The sequence below is a fragment of the Siniperca chuatsi genome, linkage group LG18 (assembly GCF_020085105.1).
Source record: "Siniperca chuatsi isolate FFG_IHB_CAS linkage group LG18, ASM2008510v1, whole genome shotgun sequence".
Classification (NCBI taxonomy): domain Eukaryota; kingdom Metazoa; phylum Chordata; class Actinopteri; order Centrarchiformes; family Sinipercidae; genus Siniperca; species Siniperca chuatsi.
The window spans coordinates 4568713-4581731 of record NC_058059.1 but is presented as its reverse complement, the minus strand read 5'-3'; the positions used below and the strand labels follow the sequence as shown (position 1 = coordinate 4581731).

At 37.8% G+C, this 13019-nt stretch overlaps 1 protein-coding gene across 3 annotated transcripts in view; it reads right to left on the bottom strand.

Moving 5' to 3' along the window:
• pde8b (phosphodiesterase 8B) overlaps positions 1-13019 on the bottom strand; it is a 53703-nt gene that overhangs the window by 30469 nt on the left and 10215 nt on the right. For 2 of the 3 annotated variants that reach the window (XM_044174045.1, XM_044174044.1), the window contains exon 2: positions 2659-2715. In XM_044174045.1, the coding sequence (XP_044029980.1) occupies positions 2659-2715 (57 nt within the window). Of the gene's footprint in view, positions 1-2658; positions 2716-2822; positions 3213-13019 lie in introns of those variants that run through there. The other variant, XM_044174046.1, reaches the window with a different exon arrangement.

Below are 13019 nucleotides of genomic sequence, written 5' to 3'. Positions count from 1 at the left end.
GATTATTTTAATAGTTTGGTCTATAAAATGTGAGAAAATTGTGAAAAATGTTGAAGCTGACTTATTCAAATGGTTTCTTTTGTTCAGTCAACAGGCTCCAAAACCCAAAGATATTCAATTTTTGTATCATAGAAGAAAACCAGCACATTTTCACACGTGAGAACAGGAACCAGTGAATTTGTGACATTTTTCCTTTAAAAAATACTGTATAAAAATGCTATTTAATAATTTTTGAAAATCTTAATTTTTTTTTGCCAATTTGACCTAACCCTAACCCTAACCCTAACCCTAATCAATTAATTGACTCATAGTTTAATCTCTAATCAGGAGGTATCTGGAGAGGTTGAAACTCTCCAGGGCTGTGAGCCAGTAACAGTAAATGTCAAGGAAAATGCACTATATATAACTCTCTTCTGCAGAGCACTTTATCCCTCTCTTTTCATCTCTCCGTTCTTGTGGAAGGAGTGAAGCAGAAGACTGGAGGTACTTTAGTGGGCTGCTTTGGGAGAGCAGTTTAAGGGTTTTACGGGGCATGAGATGAGGTCTTAGAAGGCTTTTTAATAAAGCCCCTGGTCCGTCCACCTGCCTGCACGCTACCACAGATTCCTGGTGTGATGTTATTTGGCATGGTGAATAAGGAGGAGGAGGGCGAAGGGATAGAGCAGGATACTGTAGTTCGGCATGAACATGAGTGTTCGGCATGCCAGGCCTCTCACATCACTGCACTGGAGTAGGAACTGAGCTGAACTCAGAAACCCTTGGAGATCGCTAAAACAAGCGAAGCTCAAACCAAAGCAAATTAAATCAAAGCAATAAACAAGCACCTAATAAAGTAGCTGATAAATGAGGTAGGAACTGCCAGAACAGAGGAATGCTACCTGCATCTCATACCAGCCGGTAACCTCCAGGAACTCTTAGTTTCTTCATTACATAAGGATAAATCTGACTAGCACATGGCCTAATCCCTAACCAGAGGATGAGCACAGGCAATCCCTGACTCAGCCCTACCCAACCTTGTAATATTCCCAAGTTCTCGACGGGCAAGATGAGATCCCAGCAGGACTGACACCACAGAGTACAGACAAAGGGGTCTCAAATACAATATCCTCTCAAAGCCATGAACACACAGTGAATGAAAGTATGCTCAGCAAATAGGTCATACAGTGTAATATGGATTTTAGGATTGATTCCAGTTTTACTAGAAGAAATGGAAGATCCAAATCTAGTCATAATTTATGCATTTTAAATCAACACAAAGCACACAAGCTATGGGAGATATTCTTTAATAGATAAGTTCACAAAAGAGGACATTTTGAACTAAAAAGGCTGTGGCTTTGGAAGATATCCTATTTATTTGATTAAATCAGGTTGTTGAAGCCTCATTTAGCTTCAGTTAAACTTTTGAGTGCATTTTTTGCAAAGAACAAGAACTGGATTTTGTCCCCCATCACTTACATTGGAATCACATTAGGAAGTGATCACTTAATGGCCAGTATGAACAGGATGAATCATTACAGCAAGTAAAACCTGTTTCAATGTTCATATGGGCACCTGACTATTGTTTTAAGACAGACATGAAAAACTGTGAACCTATCCTTTAAGATTGTATCATTAGCGTATCTAAACATTCTCCTGCAATACAAGAGAGGAGGTGGAAAATGTTTAGGTTAGCAAAACCATTTCCAATATACTTAAAGCTCAGTTGCCACTAGGAAGTTGATGTGACTGGTTTTCCCAGCAGAAAGCTCATATTTGCAGAAAATCCCAATGTGACCCGAACATAGCACAAGAGTACAAACAGTCTTATTGGTGATCGCTCCCTAGTTTAAATGGCATAGTGTATTTAAACAAGTACTGTATAAACCACTGGGAAGAGCTGCATTGATAAAATGTTTAAATAATTTTTTCATTCAGATGTCAGAGATTGTATTATTCCCGTAACTATGTATGGATTACTACATTTCGATTGAACTGAAGAACACAAAGCATATAGTAACATACTAACCAGTGTAACGATATTTGAAAAAAATTATATAGATTGGCAAAAACTAGAAAATAACATTGAAAATTATTATTAAAATAATAATTTGAAATTATCATTATCATTCATGTAGAGCTGAAACAATTAGTTGATTGACAGAAAACAATTCGGCAACTATTTTGATAATCAATTGTTTCAATAATTTTTCAAGCAGAAATTGTGAAACAATGCCAAATATTCTCTGATTCCAGCCTCTCAAATGAGAGCATTTGCTGCTTTTCTTTGTCATATATCATTGTGAACTGAATATTTTGGGTTTTTTGGACTTTTGGACGAACAAAACAAGACACCTGAAGATGTCACCTCGGCTTTGAGAGGTTATGATGGGCATTTGACAATTTTTTTGACATTTCAGAGACTAAACAATTAATCGATTAATCATGCAAATAAACTGCAGATGAATCGATAATGAAAATATATGGTTAGCTGCAGCCCTACATTCATGAAAAGGTGTGGCGGAAACTCAGCCTGGTCAAATGCAGTTATCAAACATAATCCAAGTTTTTGTACAGACAACAAATATTTTCTAATCAGCTTCTTGCATTTGAACATCAAGCCCCTCAAACATGACAAAAGTAACATGATTCCAGATGTTACAAAATCTATTGTACTCTTACCTGAATTGGCTCTTGAGTGAGTCTCATAGGTCCTACACATTCCTCTGTAGCTGAAACCTGCAGGCAACAGATGAGACTATGTGAATCACTGTCACAAACCGAGCACATAAAACACAAACACACAAAGAAATACAACACACGCAAAAGCTGTGAACACTTCTTACCATTTTACCATTGATGTCCAGAAGCATACTGGCATATTGCTTTTTTCTTGCACGACCTGTCTGTCACTTCACCCCCTTTAATCTTCTTTCTTACCTCCCTCTTTCATCTTTAAGAGTCCAGGGAGCAACAAGACAAGTATTTCCTCTTACAAGTCTGGAGTAAAACAGCAACAACCTCCTGAAAACAACAAATATCTGTACATCTGGGTTCTTTACTACAGATTTCGTGATCGCCTCTCCTACGCTGTAGACATGGATATTTACATGCAGTATTAGTGGCCCAGAGTGGAGCTTGTCACTGCAAACATCTTTAGAAGGTATTAGCAGCCAGTCACAGATTGAACTCACAGGTTTACTTGCATAATCCTACTGCAGGAGCATCACATTCTGTGCTGTATATGTGTGTGTGCAGGCTTCTTAACCCCATGCGTCACATGCTTACACCACACTTCAAACACACAATGAATCAGCGGTGTGCCATATCATACTGTATCACAGTGGACACCACATTACCTGTGTGTCATGCCCGGGAATTAACCAGTTATTTTTGAGCAAATTCTGTGTTGGTGAGACATTCTTCTTGCTGAAAGGTCTTTGTTAGAATATGTGGTTTTTGCTAAACACACACTCATAACCCACAGGGCAGTGTTCCAGATTATGGTCTCTTTCCAGCTGAAGAAAAATATCTATGAGGTGTCCACAAAAACAGAGAGGAGAGATAAAGAAAGAAAGGGGAGGGGGATTTCAGTAATTCTACAAGAGGCTCAAGCTCCATAATAATGCACACCACGCACAAACTCTACTCACTCATTCAGAAGCCGCTGATTGACGAAAGTAGTGAGGTAGACAGGAGTTGGTGAGTCAACCACACATCAGTATTATTTGTCAGTGGTAATTAGGCTTAAAGGTGGACATACTTCAACCCACAACTAGTCTCAACTAGTCACTACCAACCACTAACGTCATCAAGAGCTTTTGGGTGCTACACTTGAAGAAATAGCTTAAGTTTGGGTAACAAGCATCTAAGATTGCTTTAGGCAAAAACAAACTAATAGAGCAACATAACAAAAAAAATGTGCAGTATTTGTGAGCATCAGTGTTGAGAACATGATAACAGTATAGGCTATGTAAGGTTTAGAAATATTGGTAACTGGCATGTAACCTAATATGACCCAAAGTGATGGTGATTTAGTTACTTCAAAGTCCTTTTTTCTGTGTTCATGTTCTTTTGTCTACCTCTTGGGTGTGTAGTGTGGCACAAAAACACAATGCCATTTTAAAGGAATGATTATTTGTTGAAACATAAAAAAATTGCCAGTAAGCACAGAATAATATCCCTCCATACTTCCTGTCTCCTTTCAACATACACAACCACACACCCTTACTTGCAGGCAAAGCACACACGCAAAAACACACATACTATGGCTATACAGACAAGCATATTGTCCCATGTTGTCTTATGTCGGGCATTCACATTTTTAGATTTAAAGAGTAGATGCAAAATGAGTGTAGTTGGATGTTGGAAAAAAGCCCATCCTTATTTATTGAGAGTTTAATCCTCTAAAACCTAATCTGCCTCTTCTGAGCTGTGTGGGTGTGGTTAGATCAAGTTTGATTGACAGTGCTGGCAACATTAGCAAACAACAACAACAACAACTACTGTCATCAGATTCTGATTCAAATGTTACAAGGTGATTGTGGGCCACCTGCTGCCCCTGTGTTCCTGCTCGACAACTGCTGCTACCATTGTTATTATTATCATTAGTATTCCTATCACTATAATTCCTATCATTATTATTTTATTAATATTAATATTACCACTACCATTTTATTATTATTATTTTAAAATTCCATGTGGAATTTGCATTGTGCTCCATCCTCAAGTAAAGTCAATTGATAATTACTTCTTATACTGTGAAGCAGCTGAAATGTTAAGTGACTGGGAGCACCTGATCACAGGTAAACTAGATTTTTATTTAAGATCAGAAGTTAGGCTAAATGTCCATTTGGAGATTGTCCTTCCAAGAAAATAGAACAGGCTAGCGTCAGTTGTTTCAGCAAATGCCACTAAACAACATACAGTATGTTTACGTTCAAGTGACAGAGCCGTATGAATTATGACTCTTCAGAAGCAAAGGAGGTAGTGAGTCATTGTCATCGCAGAGGGAGGGGGTTGTGGTTGGTTCGGTCAACAAAAACATGAGACTTTGAAATGGGTGATCTTTTCCTAACCTTACCTAAGTATTTTAACCCAAGCCAAGTTGTTTTTGTTCCTAAACCTAACCAAACCTTAACCATAGAAGTGTAAGATCAGAAAACACTTTTCTTTTTGTGATTTTCTACAGTGATATCCTATATTGAAAGACTTGTTCATTTAAACATTTTGTGTTGCTCTAGAAGAAGAGCTATAGGAACAAATTACACTTTTGGGGCCTCTATTAGGTTGCTCTGCAAAATATAGAAAACATATCCCTGAACAGGAGAGGCTGTATGGAATTTAAAGTGCTGAAGAAGCCAAAGGATACAGTACGTCTATTTATGGTACTTTGTTGACCATAGCAGACTTGCGGGATTGTGTTGTCAGTCATGTGGACCTCACATTACAATTGTTTGTCTCTGAGTACAAAGAGATTCTTGGCAGGAATCACTCTCATGTTGTCAGCGATCATGGTGAGGTCTAACGGGGCAAAGAAATGAGGTCAATCAGAGATGACCCAAGGGAGTGCTGAACCAGAGATCCACCAAGTCAGTAAGAAAGACAGTGAGCATCTAATGGTTCAGACTCTAACGCAAAAGACTGAGGGGACTGAATCATTATTGAGTGCTTCAGTGATGACAAGAAGCACAGACTCCAAAGATGTCAGAGGGGTTGAGGGTTGGCTTCAAAAGAAAATGAGTAATTCTGTTGTACTTGAGGACGACACAGCCAGATGTGAACCAGAACAGGAAGGAAGGCGGTAGAAATGGGAACAGCTCACAGCTGAGAGAACCATTTGGAGAGAGATCAGTGGAGTTAGAAGCTGATGGAGGAAGTGTTGGGTGAAGTTGTCATAGGACGCCATCTCTTCTTAAAGTAGGTGACAAAATCCTCATAGAAATACAGGAAGGGGAAATAGGTGAAGGACGATTTAGGATAGAGTACACAGACAAGAGCCTAGTTCAGATGAATCGTGGAAGCAAGATGGATGGATGTGGAGAAGAATGAGAAAGGCTGAAAGCTTGCTTGTATGCTTGATACATAAGTATTCAGACAACCAGGGAGCTGAGGACAGACAGGAGAAAAGAAATATTCAAAGAGAGATGAGAAAGTGGATAGAAGTTAGATGTGAGAGTTTGTATAAAGTTGGAGGAAAGAGATGAAGAGAATAAAGAGAGGAAAGAGGAACTAAACAGGGTATAAAGTACTGCAAAGACGTGATTTTGGGATAAGTTCCAACTTAGAACTGAAACTAAAACTGTAGTCTCTAAATATATACAATAATAAAGCCTGGCAATACGCTCTACATTGGTAGTGCAAGTCTGAATATATTTTTACATTGATTTCTTGTATTGTTATGGCAAAACATCAATAATAGATGAGGCAGGCCTACTGATAAAAAAGTAAACTATGGCTGAAATGATTAATTGATTAGTCAACTGAAAGATTTATCTTTATATTTATTTTAGATCATTTCTTAATTGTTATTTTTCAAAAATGCCAAACATTTGACAGTTCCAGGGTCTCAACTATGAAAATCTGCTGCTCTTTCCTTGATATCACCTTGAGCTCTAGAAAACTGACAAACATTTTTCACTGTTTTCTGATATTTTACAGACAAAATGTCTGTGTTTGTCTATTAATAAAAAAAAATATCTGCAGATTAATTGATAATGAAAATAATTGTTTGTTGCAGCCCTAACATCAACTATCCTGTGTTTGAAAGTAGAAAATCATAATTATTCCCTCAATTAAAGTGGTATTTCAGCAATTTAGTTTTGCAATTCTTTAAAGTTGGGGGGAAAAGTTAAAATATGTGCAGCAGAGGCCAAGACATCCTGACTGTTAGTCTCTCGTGTCGTTCAAACTCCAAAATTACTGGACACTACATTTCCCATAATGCAACTAATAGCATCCTTTCATGAGACCCTTCCTGCTTGGCTAACGGCCACATTTTAACAACTCTACATATTCAGTTTGTAACACAGACTTTGTTATAAATTTGTAGTTTCTAAGGCCAAGCTGAGATAAGCCTAATGACGTTGCTATGACATAATCAGGGTTATTTTCTCAGACTTGACAGAAGCCATCATACAACTGTTTTCACAGGCTGAGTACTAAACATGACTAGTAAATTTACCTTTATGTGTAAAATTGGGGAGTGCCCCTTTATTAAATGTATAAAACTATTGTCATTATCAGTTTTGTGTTCCCAATATTGTGACACTTTTCTCTTCCACAGCAGAGACCGTGGGCCAGAACACAATTGGCTGTGTTTGCATGTGGGAAGCCGGTGAGGGATCAAGTCTTTGTTGCTGCACTGCAAGTAACAAGGGCCATAATATAAGGAAGCTGGCCATTATAAATTGGGGAGAAAAAAAGGAGGAAAAATCTCTATCAAACAAATCTGACACTTTGATATTCTCTACTTCAGGGGCCCAATATAGAAATGGTATGGTCAGACAGGCTACTTTACATAGTTGTGACCCTATACTAACCTATTTGATCATTTGATTTGATTTGTGGGCCCCCTCTCAGACAAAATCCAGACAACTTGTTTTGCTTCTGTTTGGGGGATAATTATGGTCTAAGTTTTGGAACCACTGTTCCTATAATTTGGAGGATGTAAACAGGAAGTATAATGTTGCCATGGATTCATTTAGCTGTGGGCTACAACTCGAGCCCTGTTGTTTTAGCCTATGTTTACATTTTGGCACTATTAAAAGTATGCCGAATTAGCTATTAGACTTTAAAAACCAGATGATTATCAGGCAAGTTCTGGAGTTATAAGGAGCATCTTTTTCTCTGTTAATTTGCAATGGACATCAGAGATAATAATATAATATAACAATAATATCCTTGGGAAATGTAACTCAAATTGAATCTAAAAATATGTTTCATCTCTGTGTTCAGATTTGACTAAGCTGTGTGTCCCAGCCACTACCAAACTACAATATCTAACTTCCTGTTCTTTTCATCAACATGACACTGCCCCTTTAACCTCAAGCAGCAGCTTTGCCTCACGTCTCGCCCCCCGCACCCCCATTTAAACTCTCCCGCACCTCCAATTTGAAAACCTCTGACTTAGATCTTCAACTAATTTCTAACTTTATAAAGCTTTTCTTGCTGTGGAGCGCCCTTCCTCTTGGAGTCATTTTAGCTAATGCTGTTGTCTTTGTTTTTGTGAAGCACTTTGTAACAGACTTTGAAAGGTCCTATATAAATAAACCCTTATTTACTTACTGGGGCCCAGGTACATCATGTCATTGCATATTCACTTCATTTCAATTCAAAAGGAGCTTTATTGGCATGAGAAACAGACGTAAACAGACATATACTGTATACACATTGTTATGATACAGATTAAACACTGCTTTCATTGTGAAGGCTTACTCCACCGTTTCATTGCTCATTTAATAGAGCAGTTTATTCTTCAGAATGCATTAAACTTAACAAAGTTACGGTATGTTTAATGTATTCTTTTGAAGGTGTTTTCACTGTTTACAATAATGTTAGATTATAATGATGACAAGTAAGTTTACGTTATGGCTGGAGAACAGAAAGTCTTGTTTACACTTATAGGCCAATGTCTAATCATTTTGAGTAAGTGACAGAGGGGTGTATCTCTCATCTAGACTTGATCTTGTGTGTGGTTCTTACTTTGAAATTCAACAGACTGTTTATCAATCAGAAATGATACAACGTGACGTTATTGTGGCCTTCAGTGCAGGGCTTAATCTTCTGATCCTATGCATGATGTGACTTTCATCTGTATCTGAACCACAGTGAAATGTTATTTGATTTATTTTGTATATTGCCAGATAAATACCAAGTATTTGGCTGTCATCGTATTATATTACTCATCATTGCTAACAGCAGGCCTCTGTGTTTACATGAATCACAGACCTTGCAACAAGTCCTCATCTTATCTGCAGTGCAGATGGCCTTCTGGAGTGCCTAGATGGTCTTGAGGTCAGCCTCAGTCTGTACACTGCTACGGTTATCTTCCTTTTGACTTCTTTCCACAGCATGAAGTCATGATAAGCTCACACTTATCAACTGATATATTAACTTTGTCACGTGAGCAGGCTTCTTGACTGCAACCTTTAGATTTGACGTTCACGCTACCAATTACAGCACACTGTAGAGGCCATTATTGTGCATAGTAACAGTAGTTGATTAAATCCCCTTTTTTTTATATATTTTAACATTCACTGTTGAAAATAGTTCAAACTTCTTGTGCAAATGTCCTCCTATTCTTTCACTTTCTACTCCCAGTTACTCCCACAGTCAAAAGTAGAACAAGACTGATAAATTGGCTGGGACGATATATCAACCAATATTAGCTTATTGGCGATATATCAGTATCTGTGTATATGGAGCCAATAAACACCAAGAAATTGCAGTGCAGACATGCCAAAGAAATGTTTGTGTGGTAATTTAGAAACAATGTCTCCACCACATAGTTTGTTCACCACTGACATGTTAATTTTTAGCCATGCTAGCAGCATGGCTCTAGAAATGACAATGTTGGTCAGTCCAACACTTAACCAGACTGAAATATCTCAACAACCATTGGCATAAAATTTGGTACAGACATTCATGATTTATGAACATTTATGTAAACTCTCAAATAATGCCATCGGTGTCAGCACCACAAATCCAGTATCGGTCCGGCTCTAGTCCAAAGACATGCAAATCAGGTGGACTGGAAAGTCTAATTTGGCCAAAGTTGTGACTCAGAGTGTGTTTGAGCTGCGATTAATTGGTGACCTGTTGATTGTATTCCTTTTGCCCACTGGCATGGAAAATAAAAAAAGTATTGTGAAGAGAGATCACTCACTCACTTATAACTCCTTTTTGAATGAGTATCCATACTCTTTCAGTATTCTTTTATACAACTCGATACTGGGTGTTATTCCCCAACTGCGTTGCATGAATCTGGTTTGGAATTCCCCCGAAATCCTGCAGCATCTGAATTAAGTCTCAAGGAGGCTGAAATTTCAATCAAGGCTTTATGTACAGTTAAGTATGTACTCTATTAGATTTCCATATTCAAAATCAAATCTACAATTTGAGATGCAGAACTCACTTTTTCTCAAACATTTAAGTGCCACTATCACTACTGATTATTCTTATGTACTACATTTCAAAACTACCAAAAAAGAGCATGGAAACATGACTGTGCATAATAAAAGTTCAGACTATGCTCCATGGAGATAACATGCATGTAAACACACACCTACAGGAACTTCTTTGTATGTAAACAGTTGTCCCAGTCCAACATTCAAACTATTTTCCACTTCACAGCCTGGATGACATTCCTGCTCTCACACCCCCCCCCTCTTACATCCAAGCTCAGACTACGTCCACACTAAGCTGGCTGAATATGAAAATGTTGTTTAAAATGATGTGCGTTCACATTAGTGCTTTGAGGTTGTTTTCATAAAGATCTCCATTCACACTCAAATGCTAAAACAATAGTTCATATTGTTGACCAGTTTAACAGTTGCTGCACTGAGATGTCAATCAAACTGTAAGACCGACTGTAAGAAAGTAGTTTTTAGTGAAAAGCCTCTGTACTGACACACCAGTTAAAGCATGATAACCATAAGCATGAGAGCCATTCAGCTAGTTTATTTTTCACTTCTCTTTACTTTGATGACTGTTACAGGTGATTTTGAAGCTACAAGACAAAATGAAAACAATAATTGATTAAAAAAGGTCCTCGAATGAATGTGAAATAACCAAGAGACTGATTCTGAAGCATGCTCCACCAATCAAAGGGCTGAGCATGGCCTGAGCTAGGCCTCTTCAGGTGTGCTTGTTAGGCTGAGGTTGGGTCCCGCCCACCTCTGGGCAGGATTGTGGTTTTACCAAAACACTGACATTTAAAATGATGCTCACAGAAAGGGTTAGAAGCAACAGAAATTTATCTTCCTCACATTACAGCTTAACAGTCCACAACCATGTGTGAGAAGAGATACACGCTGTAGATCTTTTTTCCCTGTCCACATGAAAACATATTCAAATATATTGACTCTGGAGAGCATTTTTGAAATGAACTCCTTCTTTAGTGTGAAAAACTTAGTGAGGACGGAAACGATGAGAGAGAGATGAGTTTTCAGATTTGGCTGGTGTAGTGTGGACGTGCATGTACTATATCTACATGAGGTCTCTCAAACAGCACAAGGAATAGTTACATCATGTACAGTTCATACGGTATTGTTGTGCATGATACCACTGATGTGTGTAAACAAGATCAATAATCTGTATGGTGAGAATAATTATGTAAATGTGTAAGGGAGTGATGCCTGTACTGCTCTGGCCTCTTGAGATGTCACAAAGGATATGGGCTTTGCGTACTCAGCTTTGATATACAGTTATACAGTAATTGTAATGTGTAGAGCTATGCAACAAGGACTGTCATCCTTGTTGCATAGGCTTTTTGTTGCTGACCTGCAACTTCATATTTTCTATAGGGGGATGCCTTGTATTTTGTCACTTGTCCTGCATACTGTTATTATTATATTACGTTTCTCAATAATGTGAGTTTGTTTGCAAAAATAAACAAATAAAGAAAAGCCAATAAAGACTCTTTCTGCAAAGCTATTATCAGGTTAGAAGAACTGTGTTAATTAGGATTAACTTGGTATGGTGTTAGTTTCTCTTTCAAAACACAGAACCTGTGTGGTTGATGATAACTGAACTTCTGTATGTCTAGAGGTGGTTGCGACGATGCTGAGAAAGTGCTCATTCATGCTCTCGTCTTTATATTCTGTGTAAGAGGCCCTGGGGGGATATCTGTACAGGCCACCAGCATCAACTCCTTCACATGTGACTGTTCACACCCCTGCCATACTGACCAGAGGGGTAAACAACCGACTTGTGTATATAAACATACACACACACACACACCCACACACACACAGGAGCATGATCAACACCATGGCAGATTATCAAGATCCTGCAGGGAAAGGCAGATGGTTTAAATAATAAATGGTATCATTGATCCTCTCTCAGTCCTTAGAGATAGAGGGGAACTTAGGGAAGGAACAGCTGACAAACCAGCAGTCTACACACACACACACACACACAAACACACACACTATCTGTGCCACCCTAAACTAATGACACAAATCTATAAAAGGTATTAAATTGGTGGACCGAAATATTATTAAGCTGTTGCAACGTGTTCTATGATTTCGGCAGCTGAAGTATCCTTAGGGTGACTAGATTTTTTCATTCAATCCAATGACTCATATTGTGCCAATTTTCTTCCATATTAGGACCGATAATGACCATTTTTAAAACCAAAAGGTCCAGAGGTATAGTTTACCAAAATCAAATTAAATTAAATTAATCAATATTAAAAAAACAAAAAAAGGTCATAATAATAGAATGTGTCTATTTTATTTTGTAAAATTGTCCAAATCTCATCCAGGCCTGAATGGGTTAATCTATTCTGAGGGTCTGACGACATGATCATCTGCTATACTACTTCTTAACAAAACACAGCTATATCCTCTGGGACTTGATCATAAATATGAAGAAGTATCTGTTCACATGCTCCCTCATGACAAGACATGTACACAACTCCACAAGTTAATGATCTTTATTCTGAGGTTCTGAATGAAAACTGCTAAGCAAAAAATCTTAACTCAAGGTCCACTTACAAGCTTTTTCAAAGTTTTCTTTGTCATGCAGATAGCTAATTTGTCATCACAAACTTCATCCACTGACTAAGACGTGGAGATGCAGTTTAAAGTTCTTGAAAAAGCTAGGAAGTGCACCTACCTTTTTTTGGTCAAACAACTTGATTTTTGTTTTATAGCTTATTAATTGTTTAAATTAAAAGCTATTTACATGCAGTATCTCTCATGATGAATGTAATGAGCTATTAACTAAATAACAAGCTTGTTTTTAACTTTATGGCTTAATCATTTAGTTTATTAGGTTAATAGCTTTTATTACATGGCTTTGTTGAATACTCGATTCTG